The sequence below is a fragment of the Anguilla anguilla genome, chromosome 19, assembly GCF_013347855.1.
Source record: "Anguilla anguilla isolate fAngAng1 chromosome 19, fAngAng1.pri, whole genome shotgun sequence".
NCBI lineage: Eukaryota > Metazoa > Chordata > Actinopteri > Anguilliformes > Anguillidae > Anguilla > Anguilla anguilla.
Window position 1 is genome coordinate 16,960,788 of NC_049219.1, and position 18,696 is coordinate 16,979,483.

General features: G+C 48.6%; 1 protein-coding gene across 1 annotated transcript; it reads right to left on the bottom strand.

The window, feature by feature from the left end:
• Positions 1–382: 382 nt before the first annotated feature.
• On the bottom strand, positions 383–12,795 carry LOC118218997 (decorin-like). The gene is made up of 8 exons (XM_035401763.1): positions 12,629–12,795; positions 6,380–6,687; positions 5,493–5,605; positions 4,282–4,495; positions 3,435–3,548; positions 3,045–3,138; positions 2,239–2,377; positions 383–1,928 (listed from the first exon to the last, which is right to left on the bottom strand). The coding sequence occupies exons 2-8, from the start codon at positions 6,660–6,662 to the stop codon at positions 1,731–1,733; spliced, it is 1,155 nt and encodes a 384-aa protein (XP_035257654.1). The 5' UTR covers positions 6,663–6,687; positions 12,629–12,795; the 3' UTR covers positions 383–1,730.
• Between the last annotated feature and the right edge of the window lie 5,901 nt (positions 12,796–18,696).

An 18,696-nucleotide genomic window follows, 5' to 3' on the forward strand; every position in this document is an offset into this window, starting at 1 on the left:
ACAGCTCAGTCAGAACACCCCCCCCCCACACAGCACAGTCAGAACACCCCCCCCCACAGCACAGTCAGAACACCCCCCCCCCCCCACACAGCACAGTCAGAACACCCCCCCCCCACACAGCTCAGTCAGAACACCCCCCCCCCACACAGCTCAGTCAGAACACCCCCCCCACACAGCTCAGTCAGAACACCCCCCCCCCCCCACACAGCTCAGTCAGAACACCACCCCCACACAGCTCAGTCAGAACCCCCCCCCACACACACACAGCTCAGTCAGAACAACCCCCCCCCCACACAGCTCAGTCAGAACAACCCCCCCCCCCGCATAGACCGCATAGACTTGCGCGTGCTTGCAGGGTCAGCCCACTTGCGGAACCCAGAAATGGTTTTTTATCGTTTATTTGAGTTTTATATGGTGGAGAACACGGGGGCGGAGCCCCTGAGGAACAGCTTCAGTCTGAAAGAGCAGTGAGAGCAAAGGCAATGTTTTATACAGCGCCTATATACAGCCTCTACACATCCAACATGCACACTGCCACGGGGGAGCATGGGTGTGGGCGTGGTCATCCTCAGCCCCGCCCCCAATACCAGCACCCCATGGCCATGACTTTGACCAAACCAAAAAAAAACACACTCACACACATACACAAGTACAGCTGCAATTCATAAATGTCTCCCTGCAGGTAAAAATGGCAATAAATGCATGCGAACGTATGGGTGTGAGCCGACTGTGTGAGAGTGTATGCTCTGTTTATCCTATAGCTTAGAGCCTGTTCTATCTGTTCTGCCTGTATGTTACAGTGCAGTGAGGATTCTGTGCAAGCAGGTGCAAGCAAAAGATAGGGAAATGTGACAGATTAAAAACTCATCTATCTACTTGACGTGACTATAATATATGTGAAGGAAACGGTGCACTTGAGGGTATGTGCCATACTTGCGATGGTGCACTCTGACCTCTAGCTCTGCGCCCTGATGTTCTAGCGCTTTCTCGTACTCCTGCTCTTGGTGTCTGTGAGGCCGAGGCTAAGCCGTGGCTGCCTGCTCCACAGGCCAGCCGGTCCCGATGTGGTGCTCGAGTCCTGCAGAGTCAGTCTGCCTGAAAGCCTTCCAGCAGCTGGGTGTGGGTTCAATGCTACAATGTCTTGTTTGTCTTTTTTTTTTTCAATTTGTCATAATGTTTTTTATTCATTTGCATTTGCCTTGACATCTTTACAATAAACTTTTTCATAATCTCACACCTCCATTATAAAATCTGCATCATGTCATTTTGGGTATATGTGGTAGAATGGGCTTGGTTCAGGGTCTGCTGGATGATGAAGGGAGTTTTTGTTGTGTGATCTGCGTAGGACATGGACTTTCTTCTATGGGTGGGCTATCACTGTAGTGCTGTGTGCGGCTCTGGTTCTGTTGGGAGTATGTAAGACGTGGTTCCGGTAGTGGGTTTATTGTTGTGTGGAGCATGTGAAATGGGTTGTGGTTCTGGTGTGTTGCTGTCTGGAGTGTGTAAAGTATGGCCTGGGTTCTGGTTTGCATACGGTGCCTCGTGCGTAAGCTGCACACCAGGGTTTGGTTGTGGTTTTATTGCTGTATTGAGTATATGAGGTGGTGCTGCTGCAGTGAGTTGTGTTCAGTACACAAAACTAGGTAAGGGGAGGGGGCACACAGTGATATAAAGTGGGGGTCCGGTCTGTTTGGGGTGGGGGGGGGGGGTTGCGTAGAAGGGGGGCAGGTCTACTTCCGGTAGTTTCCGAGCTGAATGGCGGAGCGGTCGAAGACGCAGCGGAAGGTGATTGGCTGCACCTCCCAGTAGGGGACGGGGTTGCTGAACAGGCTGATCCCTGAGTACATGGCCTTCTTGGTGTTGAACCCAGGGGGGCAGAAGTCCTCCGTGCCCACCGCAGCGATCTTGTTGTTATGGAGATAGACCACCTATGGCAACCACAAGGGAGAAGGGAGGCGGGTTAGAGAACAGGCTCATTGGACAGTGGCATTCCAGCTCTATTTGTTCTCTCATAGATTCAGTTCAGCCAGTGTGTTTTTCCTCCGGTGAGAAGTGATGGAAGTGCAGTAATAGTGCAGTGGGTAATGGTGATAACATCAAAGACATTTAATAACACGCAGGGAGGGGCTTTGATTTAGCGTTACCCCCACCCCCTCCCCCAGCCCCAGCCCCAGCCCCAGCCCCAGCCCCAGCCCCAGGCCCAGCCCCAGCCCCAGCCCCAGCCCCGGCCCAGCTCACCTGGATGTACTTGTGGTCCGGCAGGCCTGCGGGCACGCTGGTCAGGGCGTTGTTGTCCAGGTGCAGCTCACGCAGGTGAGGCATCGTCGCCATGGTGCCGTTCTCCACAACACTGATCTCATTGAAGCTGAGACCCAGCCTGGGGGCGGCAGCAGCACGTCAGCCAATCAGAGAGCTCGGTAACACATATCGCCAGCCAATAGAACATTAGGCAACATTCAGAAGCCAATCAGTAAGGCAGATAGCCTTGGTTACATGAGCCAGGAGGCAGTTGGAGATTTGGGCTAGGCACACAGTATCGAAGCCAACTGGAGCATCAGATCACATTCAGGAGGTAATGGCTAAGCTGCTGGGCATGCTTCAGATGCCAGTGGGACTGTTATGACTAGTTTATGTGTCTAATTTTTTGGAAGTCTGGAAATAATATAATAATAAATTATATTATAGATGACTGAGTGAATAGCAGTCTATTCTGCCCCAGTAAACGGCTGCATGAGAAGCAGAGAGAGAGAGAGAGAGAGAGAGAGAGAGAGAGAGAGAGAGAGAGAGAGAGAGAGAGAGAGAGAGAGAGAGAGTTGCAGAGTGGAGACAGAGAGAGAGAGAGAGAGAGAGAGAGAGAGAGAGAGAGCTGCAGAGTGGAGACAGAGAGAGAGAGAGAGAGAGAGAGAGAGAGAGAGAGAGCTGCAGAGTGGAGACAGAGAGAGAGAGAGAGAGTTGCAGAGTGGAGACAGAGAGAGAGAGAGAGAGTTGCAGAGTGGAGACAGAGAGAGAGAGAGAGCTGCTGGTAGAGTAAAGGGCTTCATTACTTGGCCAGGGTTTTCAGCCCCTTCAGCCTGTCCACCTGCACTTTGGTGATCTTGTTGCTGTCCAGGTGCAGCTCAGACAGAGAGCTGGGCAGGCCTGGGGAAAGACGTCAACACAGCAAACCAATCAAACCCTGTCTCCTTCCTCCCCCCACAACACCTGCCTGGTTTCCTTGTCATTTGGACAGTTTTCCCCATGTGGGAGGGAACTAGTATTGCAACATCTTCATCTTCAGAATGTAGCCCCCCCACCCCCGCCACCGCCCCCGCCCCCGCCCCCGCCGTGTCTGAGTACGTTCCACAGTACAGTATCGCCTCACAGCAGCTTTACCCAGAATGCTGTGTTTTCACTCTTCCCTGAAGCCCACAGACAGTAGACAGGTTCCTGCTCACCTTTGGGCAGCTCTGTCAGGTTGGTGTCTGCAATGCGGATGTAGGAGACCCGTTTGAGGTCAGCGAAAGCTCCGTCATCTATCCCAGAGCTCTTCAGCGGGTTGGAGCCCAGCTCTGGGGGAGAGATTTTTGAGTTTTAATAATACCTTTATTGTTCCATTTATTTAACATTGGTAGTGGGTTAACCTTAGTTGCCTTATCCAATCAATACATCTCAGGAATTTTTTCCTTTTTATGTTGCGAATTAAAAATTTAAAGTCAACTGTCCATCATTGTCAACCCGGCAAAGAAGCCCCCTAACATGCCCCCCACACACCATGTAGTACAGAACCCTGGTGTATCATTAATTAAAATCCTATACGCAAAATTCAGTCATGTCATATGGATAACTGTGGTACAACTGCCAAGAGGAAATGCTCATACCACTATCAGTTTGAACATACTTTTTCTACTCTCCTTTACGCTAATAGTCTGTCACTGCTGTCAAAAGGATGCCTGTTTCTGCTTTCCACAGTTTATTTTCCGCTTGTCAGGTTGTGAACATAAACCGTGAATCAGAGTGTTTTATGCTGTGTGCTGTTGGAGCCCCAGCCAGTAAGGAGTAATGAGGCTGTGCTATTCTAGGACTGCTGGAGTTCATATGGAATTTAGTGCTGCTTACTCTTTCTGACTCACAGCCAATCACATTTGAGTGGTCTAAGCGAAGGCATCAGTGTGGGCCAGGGGGTTCTTGTGTCACACATTAAACATCATAGTGAGTGATGTTCCTCAGCCTCAAGGTGCTCAGTTTAGAGCCCAGGGCCCAACCCTGCTGTACCCACCCCCCCTCCCCTCTGTGAGCCCCTACCCATGACGATGACGTTGACCAGGCCCTGGAAGGAGGCCTTCTTGATCTTGCTGATCTTGTTCTCGTGGATGCGCAGCTCCTGCAGGCTCTTGGGCATGTTGGCGGGCATGTCCTTCAGCAGGTTCTTGGACAGGTAGAGCCTCTGCAGTTTGCCCAGGGGCATGAAGGCCTTAGGGTGGATGATGGTTATCACGTTGTTCACCAGAATGAGGGCCTGTGGGAGGGAAACCATGTCACCAACCTCCACATTATGCACTGCTGTTCCCCATAGCCACACTTTGCTAAATCACTTAAATAACTTATTTACTGTGACAGTCTGATCTTTTACAGTGTAAAAACCAAGTCTTCATTTTTGCATGCCACATGAAAAAAGTGCCACACACACAAACACATGCTCACACACACACTTTCAGACACTGAGGAATTTGAACAATTAGAGTGCAGGGGAAATGAGTTGGGACATCTGACCTGTTGGCCATTAATCACCACTTCATGGACTAAACTCACTATCCAAACAAAGCCATTTCTAATGGGTGTGGGCCCTTCAGAGATGTGAGAGTATTAGCAGGAGGGCGCTACACTGCATTGGAACGCTGGGAAAGCAGTCAGGAGATCAGCTTTCTGAAATAGCGCTCTGCGTTCCAGCCCTTACTCAACCGCTCCAGGATAAATCTTCATTTGGGCCGCTCCACTCCAGCCAAGCGTTCTTTGGATCTGAGTTCTGTCTGAAAGTTTAGGGTGTGTGCACAATAAGTCTGTTTGCACTTTGGCCAGCATTACTGAAAGCTTGATGAAAACACAGTTGTGTTGTAAAAGCAGGCTTCGGTGCAATGATCCGAAGTGCTTTGCTTTCAAAAAAGGATTGACTGATCGACTTTGTTATTCAGTCTGTTTCTCCACTGCGAATATGTGTTTGAACTTTGTTGATTTTAAACAGCATGCTGGTCTTTAAATTATGATTTAATGATAAAGACAGGTCATGACTTGAACTGTCGAATGTAGCAGTTTGGTTTGGTTTATGATGGATGTGCAGGACCAGCGTTGTTGCATTTGTTAAAGGGATAATTCATTTTTAAAAAATGATTTTCTTTGTTCTTTTCTGACTAAAAGCTCAAATGAGGAGAGAAGGAAAATTGCATTTTTATGATGTTTCAGTGATCTTCAGTATCAGTATGTAGGGGGCGGGATCAGAGAGGAGGAGGTGGACTTACATGCAGGCCCTTCAGGGCCTTGAAGTCGTTTTCCCGAATCTCGCTGATCTTGTTGTTCTGCAGGTCCAGCAGCGACGTGTCTGGAGGGATTTTATCTGGAACATTTTTCAGACCTGGAGACCAAAGACAGGAAGAGTAGGACAGTGAGATGGCCAGGTAAACCTGCTCCTGTCCCCCTGCACGCAAAGCAGAGGCACATACACCCTGAAACACACACACTGAAACACACACAGGTACACAAGCACAGTACAGACGCCCTGAAACACACACACCCACAGCAACTGTCACCTGTCCACCTGGCCGCCTGACCTGTCTGTCTCCTCACCGTCAGCCACGGCCCAATGCCATGACTTCTGGGAGAGCAGAGGAACTGGGTCAAAGGCTGTGTGGCGCCCAAAGGAACACAGTGGAGCTGTGGGTGACCGATGGCAGCCAGCTGCCTCCCAACCCTGCCCCAGGGAGCCGGCGGCCGGCCGCCAGGGTGATTCTGAGCGCCCTTCAATCAGCCGGCACTGTGGCTGAGGGGGTTTTGAGTGGAGGGGTCCCACGCTCCTGTCCATCGTGCGTCATGCGCCCCCCTCCCCCTCACCCCCCTCCCCCTCCCCTGGAAAGCCACAGTCTCCCCCAGGCAAATGTTTGTGGTGAGTGGCGTTTCCCCAGAGCACTATGGGTAAAACCGCTCAGCCTGCAGCCTGTGCCAGCCTACGTGAAGTATAAACACACTACAGAGGGAGAGAGGGAGCGAGGGAGGGGGGGGAGAGAGAAAAGGGCGAGAATCCTCTCTCATCTAACGTACACATCACATAAAGCCTTAACACTGCTGTACAGTGCTGGTTGCTCTGCAGACTCCTTGTGGGCGTGGCCAGTGGAGAGCGGGCGTGGCTCACCTAAGTCAGAGCACTGCGTGACGCGGAGGTGACACTGGCACCTGAAGGGGCAGACGGGCCCCGGGTAGGACGGGTCTGTTGGGTCCTCTCGCTCTTCTGGCTCTGTCGGGCGCTTTGGGCCTTGGGGCCTCGTTGGGCCTGTGGGCCTCGGTGGGTCCGTGGGGCTATCGGTCAGCCCAGAGCCGGGCTCGTCCTCCATCATGAAGTCCATGAAGCCCGACTGGCGAAAGGGCAGTGCCCAGCAGGCCGAGGCCAGGAGCAGGAAGAGACAGGCCGATTTCATTCTGCTGCTGTGGGGCTGGACGGGCCTGCCGGGGCAAAGGTCAGAGGTCAGAGGTAAGGCACACCACTCATTACGCCACAAAACACAAGAAAAAAGAAACGCGAGTCAGTTTGGGCTTGTTAAGCCGTCAGTCCCGGTACTCCGTGTTCCTCAGTGTTCCACAGTGTTCCTCAGTGTTCCACAGTGTTCCACAGTGTTCCACAGTGTTCCACAGTGTTCCACAGTGATCTACAATCATAAACCTTGCTTGGATGTGAAGCCCTGGCTGCTTTGCTTGTAGACCTGACTGCTGAATGATGAGAGGCTGTAGCTCAGGTCATGTGATGCCATCGGCGAGTTAATATTATAACACTGAAAAGTTTTTGAATGGCACCGTTAGAATGTGAAATAAAAACACTGAAGGACATGAGGTCTGACAACTTGACTGTAGCCAAGTATTTTTTACACAACAGCAGTCTGATGTACTGCCACGGGCTTGTATATTTCTCCTGAGCTAAGTACCCATGCTGGCTCACTGCAGCAACATTCTGCTCCATCCACTGTGCTACTGCTGGCAAGGTCAAAGGGCACTTAAATAGCATGTATCAACTCAGCACATAGCACTGTTAGCATTTGAAGCAGACTGGCTTCAAATAAATCATCATAATGATAACTCATAAAAGTCTTACAAACTGCACATTAAATTCTGGCGCAAGGCCACTGGTGTTGAACGAGCAGGACTGATACTGATACTGATACTGATACTGATACTGATACTGATACTGATACTGGCACAGTATGGCTCTGTGGACCCCTGACAGGACCAGGACTTAGTGACCCCGCCCAACCCCAGTTTAAATCATATATATGATTTAGGGCTTTATATTCACTATAAACCCAAATGCAAATAAGCAACACTCACATAAAGTCTGTAACAAGGCATACTTACAGTCTTTGAAGTGTATGGGCATGTGTAATTACATAGGAACAAGGCCACTGTATGAAGCCTGGTAGCCAATGATGATGTAAACATTACGTAAGGATAGTAGTAAAAGTAATAGCAAAAGAAGATTCTTAAAAATTGTCTAATAAACACCAGTACATAAGACATAAAGATGCAAGTATAGAACTGCTTATTTCCCCTTGCAGAATTGTGTTAGATATAGGCTTGGGGTACATTCCTGAATAGGCTTCAGTTATGCAAGGCATTAGGTTTGGACTGGCTTACTGAATATAATTGATTTCATGTTTGTGTACATTAGTAGCTGTAACGATGTGTCCCTCTGTAAGAGTCACATTATTCTTCCTAACTGAAGTATGACATACTGCAGGAGGAGAAAAAATATTTGTTTGTCTTATGATGTCTTATGATCAGTTGTCATTCAAACTTGGATGACGATAAATGTGCATGATGAATGAATGTATCATCACTGTGTATAGATACCGTGACCTGTGATTAGATAGAAAAACACTAAATCCCATGATTCCCACCTGGGGAGCACATTGCATTGTGGATACTCAGATGACAGGCAGCAATACTGCATCTGTTGATGTTAGACACGCAAATCGAGCTGCTCTAAGAGCTAAGTGACGGGCAGGCGTGTTACAGGCCCTTAGGTGGTAGATGCGTGTCTGACGGCGTTCCCGGCATCGTGTCCGTGTCTCTGACGGCGTTCCCGGCATCGTGTCCGTGTCTCTGACTGCGTTCCCGGCGTCGTGTCCGTGTCTGTGACGGCGTTCCCGGCGTCGTGTCCGTGTCTGTGACGCCGTTTGGCACACGCCCCTCCCCGCCCGGAGGAGGCCTTCTCCTCGTGTGACCGGCGTGGCACTCTGCTCCAGATGAGCTGATTAAATCCGGCTGGCGGATGCTGAGCAGGGCCCGACACACACAGAGCACCTCCAGGCCAACAGACAGCCATCGTTCCCAGACTTCTGACAGAGCAGCCGCCAATCCAAGCAGTCAGTCTTCTCACTGGAAGACACCAGCTGAGCCAGGAAAAGGGTCTGTGCGAGCTGCTTTTTCCTTTTCCCCCTTTCAGCCTGTTTGGTTTTGGAAGCCATTTTAAACCATCCAAATCTCCTGTCGATATGAGCAGAGGCTGCAGTGGCTCTGGTTCCCAGGAGGACACTCAGCACGGTGTGCCAGGGTCAGGGGTCAGAGGGTTTAGTATTTATGGGGTGCGTAGTGTTCCAGGGCTGGTGTAGCGATGGGCCAGATGCTATTCAGACAGATGCTAAAGAGAAGAGCCTGCTCTGCTCATCAGATGAACATAGCATCTGTGCGAAGCAACTGTAAATTTAAAGTGAGCTGATTGTTAGACTCTTATGCCAAACAGTTCATTAATTTTTATTTTTGTTTTCGTTCATTCTCTATTTAACTTTCTTCCCCACCGTTTGTAGTGCCTAGTCACAGTTGCAGGCCTGTCCCATCACTGTGAGGGCCTTCATCAGTTTGGGAGGGTGCAGGCGAGCACTTGTGCCCTCTGATAGAGCTCATTTCCACTATCTAAAGAGCTGAGCAGTGCCTGCACTGAGGGGCTGGGCAGAACACCCTGCCTCCCTGGCTCCCAAAACAGCCAATTACAGGCCGCCTAATTCGGCACCTGCATAGTTAGTGACCAATCCCTAACAAGGGGTGCTTCCATGGGCAACACATGCTTTAGAAGAGTAATTACAGCCTATATACAGATTACATATTCTTTCAGACTCTCAGACTCATCAGACTCTTAGACTCACCAGACTCATCAAACTCTCAGACTCATCAGACTCATCAGACTCTCAGACTTATCAGACTCACCAGACTCTTAGACTCACCAGACTCATCAAACTCTCAGACTCATCAGACTCATCAGACTCTCAGACTTATCAGACTCATCAGACTCATCAGACTCATCAAACTCTTAGACTTGCAGACTCATCAGACTCTCAGACTTATCAGACTCTCAGACTCATCAGATTCTCAGGCTCATCAGAATCTCAGACCCATCAGATTCTCAGCCCCTGCATGCCTTCCATCCTCTCTAGTGTCCTTTGTCATGCCCTAAATTATTCTTCAGAAGATTAAGTCCTTGGTCCTTAACTTGGTCCTCTGTGCTCCATTCTCTGGGAGCGCTGGTGCAGACAGGTCATGTTCTCGTGTTCTGCCAGGCATAATGAGTCCCAGTTACAGCAAACAAGAGAACGTGGTGCCAAACTCCCCGCTGGTGTTACAGATGTGTTTATGAGCCATAGGCTGATAAAAAACCAAGTCTAGCGCAATTTAAGCCCTAATTGCCATGGAAAATTAAGTGTCAGATATCCCACATCATCACTTGCCAGGTCTTTTATGGTTCCTCCAAAATCCTTTATGAGGACAAGTCCTCTTCCTTCTGTAAACTTCACTGAGGATTAATAACTTTAAAATTACATTTCCAACTTTGAGGATAGGCTTACAGAACATCTTAAAGAAGCCAGAGTAACGTCTCTCAGAGGCCAGAGTAACTTCTTACAGAGGGCAGAGTAACATCTCACAGAGGCCAGAGTAACTTCCTACAGAGGCTAGAGTAACATCTCACAGAGGCCAGAGTAACATCTCACAGAGGGCAGAGTAACATCTCACAGAGGCTAGAGTAACATCTCACAGAGGCCAGAGTAACATCTCACAGAGGGCAGAGTAACATCTCACAGAGGCTAGAGTAACATCTCACAGAGGGCAGAGTAACATCTCACAGAGGCTAGAGTAACATCTCACAGAGGCCAGAGTAACATCTCACAGAGGCTAGAGTAACATCTCACAGAGGGCAGAGTAACACCTCACAGAGGCCAGAGTAACACCTCACAGAGGCCAGAGTAACACCTCACAGAGGCCAGAGTAACATCTCACAGAGGCCAGAGTAACACCTCACAGAGGCCAGAGTAACACCTCACAGAGGCCAGAGTAACACCTCACAGAGGCCAGAGTAACACCTCACAGAGGCCAGAGTAACATCTCACAGAGGCCAGAGTAAGAGCTGTTAGATTCTTTCCTCCTTTCTCTTCATTTTCCCCTCCTGTTCCTCTTAATATTCCTTACTTTGTGCTCTCTCTGGACATTCTTGGATTTACTGCTTCCTTTTTTCATCGTAGTAATCGCCGAAGTCCTCAGACATCCTCTCCTTTTCTCAGAGCACATCTCCCATATGAGGGGCTCAAGAGAGGGTGTGAGATTACTTCATTGTTATAAACTTTATACTTTTCACTTTTCACAGAATTCATTTCCAGATTTTGTGTTTCCAAATGGTAAATCAAACATGCCACATATGAGTGCAGGAGGCCAGGGGAATCCCACAATGCAAGTGGACAGTTTTTGAGCCAGAAAGTTGTTTATTTTCCTGGTAATCAGCAAGAATGAACTGTTTTCCGGAACAGTCTGTATACCACAGAGACCCCTGAACAGTTAAAGCACTTTTGGAACATTCCACAAGAAATAGCTTATCATTAACCACAGCTGTATCATCTGCAGTTAAGCTTGGACAGAAATCAACTCTCCACTTTCCTGTCTTATTCTTTCCTGTTCCCTCCCTCGCTCTCTCTCTCTTCTCTCTCCCTCCCTCTCTTTCAGTCCATCTCTCTGGACCAGTGGAAGTTTCAGGTTTGTCCCTCTGCAGTAATATCAGCCCTCTGTCAGAGCACCAGGGTCTGGAAAATTCTATTGTTTTAGCGGAGGGGTGAAGACGCCCTCATGGCTGGCGTCCACGCAGGGCCAACGTTCGGAGGCTCCGCCCCTGATAGTCTCGGTCCAGCTGTGTTCCTGCCAGAGCGCACGATGTCCGGGCCTGCTGTCGAGCAATGCAGGAACCTCCACGTAACGTTCTCTCAGCATTGTGCCAGCGTTGTGCGAGCCCTCTGTGCCAAGCGCATGCAGATTTAAAGGAGTCATTAAAGAATTCATACGGGTCACAGGGCTTTCGTGTTTACCTCAGACTAGCTCCACCCTTTGCTTTCTGTTGCCCGTGGCGATACGTTTCAATGCTGCTGCCACCAGACAGGGGCTAAATGAGGCTGAAGTGGGCTAAAGTGGGACAGGGCTGAAGGATGCGGGGTCAGGACTGGGACAGGGAGGAAAGGATCTACTCATAGGAAGGAGGACGCGGGTCGTGCAGAACAGGACTCAGCCTTTCCAGGTCGATACTTGTCTGGTCTTAGATCTCCTGTCCTGTTTTCATTTCCAGATGCGCTGCTGTTTCCACAACAGCGCCAACCGCACGGACAGGCACGAACAATAGTAATTACTGTTAGAAAAACGGAACAAAGAAATCCTCGCTTTTCTTAAAATGTCAAAGAGCCAAAGGCAGGGAGACTATAAAGGAGGCAGGGCTCGTAAACGTATTGGCATTTCCCCCACGTAGCAGCCAAGAGCGGACAAGACCCCAGCCCAGCACCCTGCTCACTACCACACATCTGAGCTGTACGTGTGAGTGAGTGAGTGGGTGTGTTTGTGTGTAGGTGTGTGTGTGTGTGTGTGTGTGTGTGTAAACTGCTAACTTACACACTGAGACACACAAGTCTATCACCCAAGACAGAAAAACAAGCTCATATGCAGAGAAAAAAATCACCCCCCCCCCACCCCCCCCAGCCCCAGTACACACACACACACACACACACACACACTCTCTCTCTCTCACGTAGCACATGGAGCATACACCTGTATGCTGTGTATCAGGTATGCTATGGTATCAGGATGCTCCTGTGTACAGCCAGAGCACCGGTAGAGGGTGGATTCCCAACCATCTCCATGGCGACACCACAAACTGCCATTCAAGCATCAGTTTACAACAAACTGCCAACCAAGCATCAGTTAACCACAAACTGACAATCAAGCATCAAATGACCACATGCACCCTAAGGAAACACAACATCAATTTCTACCGCAACAAAACATCCATTTTTTACTTTCTCTTTCCCTCTTCCTCCATCCCTCTCTCTCTCTCGCACGCGGTCTCGGGCCCTGTGAGGTCCCCCCAGCCTACCTGTGCTGCTGAGTCTGAGGTGAGAAGGTGTGTGTGGCTCCCAAAATCCAGCAAGGGAACGGTAATCTGCTGCTTCAGAGCTCGCGGGAAACAAGGCTAAAGATGTGCGCAGCCAAAGCAGGCAGGTGTGTGCAGTCAGCAGAGAGAGAGAGGCAGGGGCCAGGGAGGGGAGGGAGGGAGAGAGAGGAGGAGAGAGAGAGAGGGAGAGAGAGAGAGAGAGGGGAAAAGGGAGGGAGAGAGAGACAGGGAGAGAGAGGGTGGGAGGTAGACAAAAAGTCAGGGGGAGGGAAGGAGATGTAGAGAGAAACAGAAAGATGGAGGGGGTGGGGGGAAAGGGAGGGTCTTGTTTCTCGGTCCTGCTTGAATGGATGAGACAATCAGTGGAGAACTTCCCTTCGCTCTGCTTTGGAAAAGTTGCTCAAGTCCAACTCCGGCTGGTTTACACTGTTCGGCCCACCAGCTTAAACGAACTGCTCATTTTTCTCAATTAGACACTTTCAAGGGAGGATTTATTTAGGGCTTTTAATCAGTCTTGTATTTCTTTGGCAAATGATTCCTTCAGTGAGGACTTTCTTAACCGAATAAACTATAGAATGCCAGGTGGAATCAGCAGGGTCCTAACTGCTGAAAGTGTGGACATCTGGTCGTTAAAACCGTTTGTGGAGAGCTCAAAGAGAAGGGAAGCAGTATTGTGTTAGTAAGTTTTCTAAAGGACTTAAGGAAATTTGGTTTTCTAAAGGTTTCAAAACCTTAACTGATCAAGAGGCTGACTGTTACAGCAGATTTCCGGTCCATTCTCTCCAGGTTAGAGGGATGAGATAATGGATTTAATACTCCTAAAATAGATGGGATTATGGCCAGCTTGAGAATCAGACTCTGATTTCTAACGTAACGTGGCTGTTTCCCATTAGAGAGGCAGAGGAGGTGACTCTGCTCAGTCAGTGTGGAAAAACAGGGGGACGAGCTTGATGCAGGGTGGTTCATGGAAGAGTCAGCATGCTAACGTGCTAGCGTGCTCAGTGTGTGTGCGTATTTAAATGGCCAGTAACAGTGATATGCTGAAGGCCTGTGACTCTGCATGCCTTTATTTACAGTTAACAGGATGTGCTGCATCACAGCAGTCTGGATTCTCTCAACATTTGATCTGAACTGACTCACAAGTCAATACAGTGTGTAGTTTCCTCCAAAGCACAATTTGACAAGTTCATGTTGGTGATCTATGAACCCTTCGTAAATGTGTTTGTGAAGAAAAAGGAACAGCTACATTTATACGGTTAGGAAGCAAGACTAATGCCTCTAGACTGCCACACATCCATCTCCACATCCTCAGAGACCACAGCCTATAAACACCCTGACAGCACATGGGGGATGTGGTGAAATATGGGAGCAGCCAACCACATTCAACTCAGCAGACCTGCTCAGGCTACGTACCTTACTGAAGGGTATAGTGGACCTGCTCCACCTTAGACTCAAACCTGCAATCCCAACTCAGCCTCTACACTGGCCCTGAGACAGACTCCGTTACCCACACTGCCCCTGGGACAGACTTCGTTACCCACACTGACCCTGGGGCAGACTAAGTTACCCATACTGACCCTGGGGCAGACTCAGTTACCCATGAAATTTAAACATGAGAGAGAGAGAGAAAGAGAACACCAAGGAGAAACGGGTAGGCGGGCAGTTTAGTGAATAGTGCTGAAAACATGATCACTGCGTTTTAAGCAAAGCACTGAAACAGACCTCATTTTTCCTCTCAGAAATATTTGTTTTACAATGAGCTGGTGAGTGCTTTCATGGAGCTGCTTTATAGCACATCTCAGGTAATGGCATGTGTGTGTGTGTGCGTGCATGTGTGTGTGTGTGTGTATATGTGTGTGTGAGTGGTTGGGGGGAGGGGGGGTGTAAGTGGGAATTTCTGAGGGGAAAAGTTTCCATGGTGCCAGAGAAGCTGAAAGAATATAATTTTGGAGCTGGATCATAAATACTGAGCGGCGCAACCATCCGTACAGCAGCCTGCAGCACATGGTTCCAATTTGGAGTAATAGTGATATTGAGTAAACTGAATCATATATCTCCCACATTCCATCACCTTATAAAAAACAATCTGACGTCCCATAACCGCAGCAGCACAGATCAACATACCCACCGACCCAGCTGCTTAGTCCTGGCAAAAACATTTACATCACACATTTAAAAAATACATTTCAACAGACAGAATGTCCTTTTCTTAGACAAATCTAGGGTGTAATTCAGAGAGAGGGAGAGAGGGAAAGGGATAGCAGGTAGTACAGTCATACAGAACACACGTTAATACTCTGGGCCCCTGTGCTTATATTAATATAGACGGTATATTAAATAAACACTACTTAGAGAAGATGTATGTCTTAAACAGGAAACGGTGATTAAATAAACCCTTCGGTTTTAAATGGTACTGCAGGGTGGTGGGATGTTTACTTGTATGGGTGTCAGTGTTGAAACCGGTGTTAGTGATATTATAGATTACTGCTGCTGACACAGGATGTTTTCACTCAGAAAAATGCGTTCTATCTACAATCTGTCTCTGTGTCTGTGGGACTTGCATGATGAAAGAGAAGGAGATAAATAATGAAATCCCGGGCCTGTCCTGGGACAGGCCCATCGGTTGAGAGGCGGTGTGACTGGAGCCATGCTGGTCTGCGCGTTTGGTGCTCTGCACTTTCTCACGTTTAGGAGTCAGTGGCAGCTCGATTCCCCTAGGAGTGGCACTCATACATACAGCCGGCTCCCATGCCCTGACGCTGGCTAGCCTCTGCTCCTGCTCCTGATCCTTACTGCGCTCTTTTATATTTTATTTGAGAAGTTCATATGCTCTGCTGAGGAATCGTTTCAGTAATTAACTCTGAGATAATGGCTCTGTGTTGGGGTGCAGTGGTTAGCACTGTCGCCGCTTGAGAAGGAGGTTCTGGGTGCGAGTCCTGGCCTGTTGGTTCCTCTCTGTGTGGAAATTGCATGCTCTCTCCACATTAACATGGGTTTTCTCTGGGTACTCTGGTGTCCTATCATGTATGTCAGGTTAGGTACACTCCAGCCATGGCCCTTGACCAAGGCACTGGCCTCAGAACTGGAGTTGGTCCCCGGGCACTGCACTGTGGCTGCCCACTGCTCCTAAGTAACTAGGATGGGTCAAGTTACCCCATTGGGGTCAATAAAAGTGTATCTTACCTTACCCTGCTACCTGTGGTCTCTAAGCAGGACTGTCTGGATCGCATGCAGGTCAGAGAGTCACACCTGTATGGCAGCTTAGGTGCTAATGAAGCATCTTTGCTATCCTCTCAGCTGTGACTAAAACTCCTCTGACTGTGACTCCTCTCAGGTCTCTGGCTGAAAATTCCTCTGCTTTTCTGAAGCTCCTCTGCGGTCTTTCTAAATGCCACTGTACCCAGCTCAGTTTCCTGTTTCCCTCAGCTGTTTTTGGCATGGTTAATGTACAATAATACTAGCAAGGCATATACATACACCAAAAAAGTCAACGTAAGAGTAAAAAAATTGGACATTTTGGGAAAAAACCTGCTTGACAAGAAATTAACATGAAAAATAGTGCTGTAAAATCTCTCCCTGTGACCGAAACCTATCTGCAGTCATAGAAAAGGTATGTTATTTATACCCAACCTAAAATGCTGCCATTCAAAACAGTCGAGCTGTGCAGACGCTCTGCTAAAGCCATTGCCGTGCAGGGCAAGAGCTCGCGCGTGATGGAGGAAACAGATCCGCTCGGAAAGGAGAGGCAGCAGCCCAACTGCCAGGAAAAGAAAACCGAGGCAACTGGAGCCAAAATGGCTGCTGGGAAGGGTCCCGACTGCGCGATGTGCTGGACGTGCTAATGGGCTCTGTGGTCAGGAAGCCCAACGCGGCTGGATCAGGGCTCACAGTGCTGGGGTTCTCTGTTGTGGCGACAGTGTGGTCATCAATGGCCTCCACAGAAAGCCTGCGCAGCTGTGACGGTTCCATAGAGTTCACGCACAGCCCATCCACACTGTATATCAGATCTGGATCTAGACCAAAGAGGTCAGTTGAAAGATATCAGCTTTTCGCAGCCTTAAAAAGACTGTGAAGTGTGGCCTTAGGGTCGGATAGAGATATACGACTGCATTAGTTGTATTTTGAGGATGTTATGCAGTGAAAAATTTCTTCTCAGTTTCCCTGAACTTTAACCTTTAACCCTGAGTTCCCCTCCCACTCATACACATAAACACACACAAACATGCGTACACATACACACGCACAGACACACACACACACACACATACAAACACATGCACACATACACACACGCAAACACACACTCACACACAGACATAAGCACACATACACACACGCACAAACATAAACACACACAAGCACACACAAGCTCACACACACAGAGGCTGTCTTGCTCCTATAACTGCAAGCACACACACCCTGCTGTTCCTATGCAGTGGTTTAGGAATGCCTAAATGTGCTCAAACAAAGGTCCCATTAATACCTCACCATGTATAGTTCATGTATTAGTTAGCAAGAGTTTATGTAAAAGATTATTACTAACTCTTGTCCAAAATATTGTTCTAATTAAAAGGATTTCCCTATTAGTGTAATCAACAACCTTTTTATTAAGACACAATTTACAAGAAGGCTGTCTACAGCATGTCAGTAAGTAAAAATGTTTAATGAGTAGAACAGGGATTAGCCTGCTACTGGTGTTGGACTAAAATCTTGGCAGTTGAGCTTTTACCTTTGACTCCACAGATGGCTTTTTGTCGTGTATTTTGAAACAAAGATTAATGAGAGAAAATAATGTCAGAGTTATAGGCCCCTCTTTGGCTCCAAAAGCATGTGGACAAACAGAAAAACTACACTGGTCAGCATGTGTGCATCATAACTCACATTTACACAAGAACAGACTGTTTTTAACCTCCCAGAGCTGTTGCTGCTCATGATAATCACAGTCATTCTGGTAACTGCATCTACGGTTTGAAGTGTTGCACAATAGAATGTAACCCACGGTCGTAAAGTACTCTTTGTTTTCGCAACATGTACACTGATATGGCGCACGCCTGCTTTTGACATCGTACAGTTAAAATGCAGATTTTCAGAACTGTCGCCATAGTGACACTGCTGACACACAAGGGTGAAAGAGAGCCTTTGAGCTCGGCTTCATCACTCCTCAAATACCACGCCCGCGTCCGGAGTCCGGAGGCAGGTAAACTCACCTACTGTAGCTCTGAACACAAGCCTGTCAATCAGCAGTGCACGCTTACGGACGGACGCATGCACACGGAGGTAGCCCTGCATGAAGGAGGGGCGGCGCTGCGCGGAATCCATCCCCGCTGAGTAAGGCACCATTAGGGCTGAACTGCTGTTTCTGTTGTGGAAGGGTTGCAAGGGTCAATGAACCGAACAGGAAAACAAAACAAAACTTTCAGCCCTTATTTATTTTTGTGAAATTCTCCTCGCCACGACTGCGGCCGAACGGAGAGAAAAGCAATGATTCAGTAAAAGCGCTGCCTCTCAAACGCAGACAGGCACTTTCTCTGGAGAAGCATGCGGGGCGTCCGGACTCTCCTCTGTGGAAGGGATGAAGTCTCTCCAGCTTGTTCCACTGGACAGGATGCGGTGAAGAAAAGAACACTGTGCCCAACATAAATTCTGAAAAGGACGAAAAGCCCAAAGCCTCCGTTTCTGATGCCAGTTGTGTGTGAAGCGCAGGGTGACCTTGCGGTGACCTTGCAGTGACCTTGCGTAAGCCCGGTTTGTCCAAGCATGGCACCCGGGTGTCACAACCTCTGGTCACGTCTGTCACAGGAGGCCAGCGTGTCAAACCATTCTCTTCTGTTTCTGTTTATTTTACGTGTTCAAGGACTTATCTGTCCAGTTAGTGTCATATATCCTCCTCAGACCCGCCAGTTTCACTTTGACACGAGTCTCTGGTCTTAATCTGAAAGAACCAAGGGACATTCCATAAAAATAAAATAAATCATATTTCTGAAAATATTTTCACTGCAACGTTTTTGTCATCTGAGATACTTGTATTATTTCCAAAAAAAGGAAATATT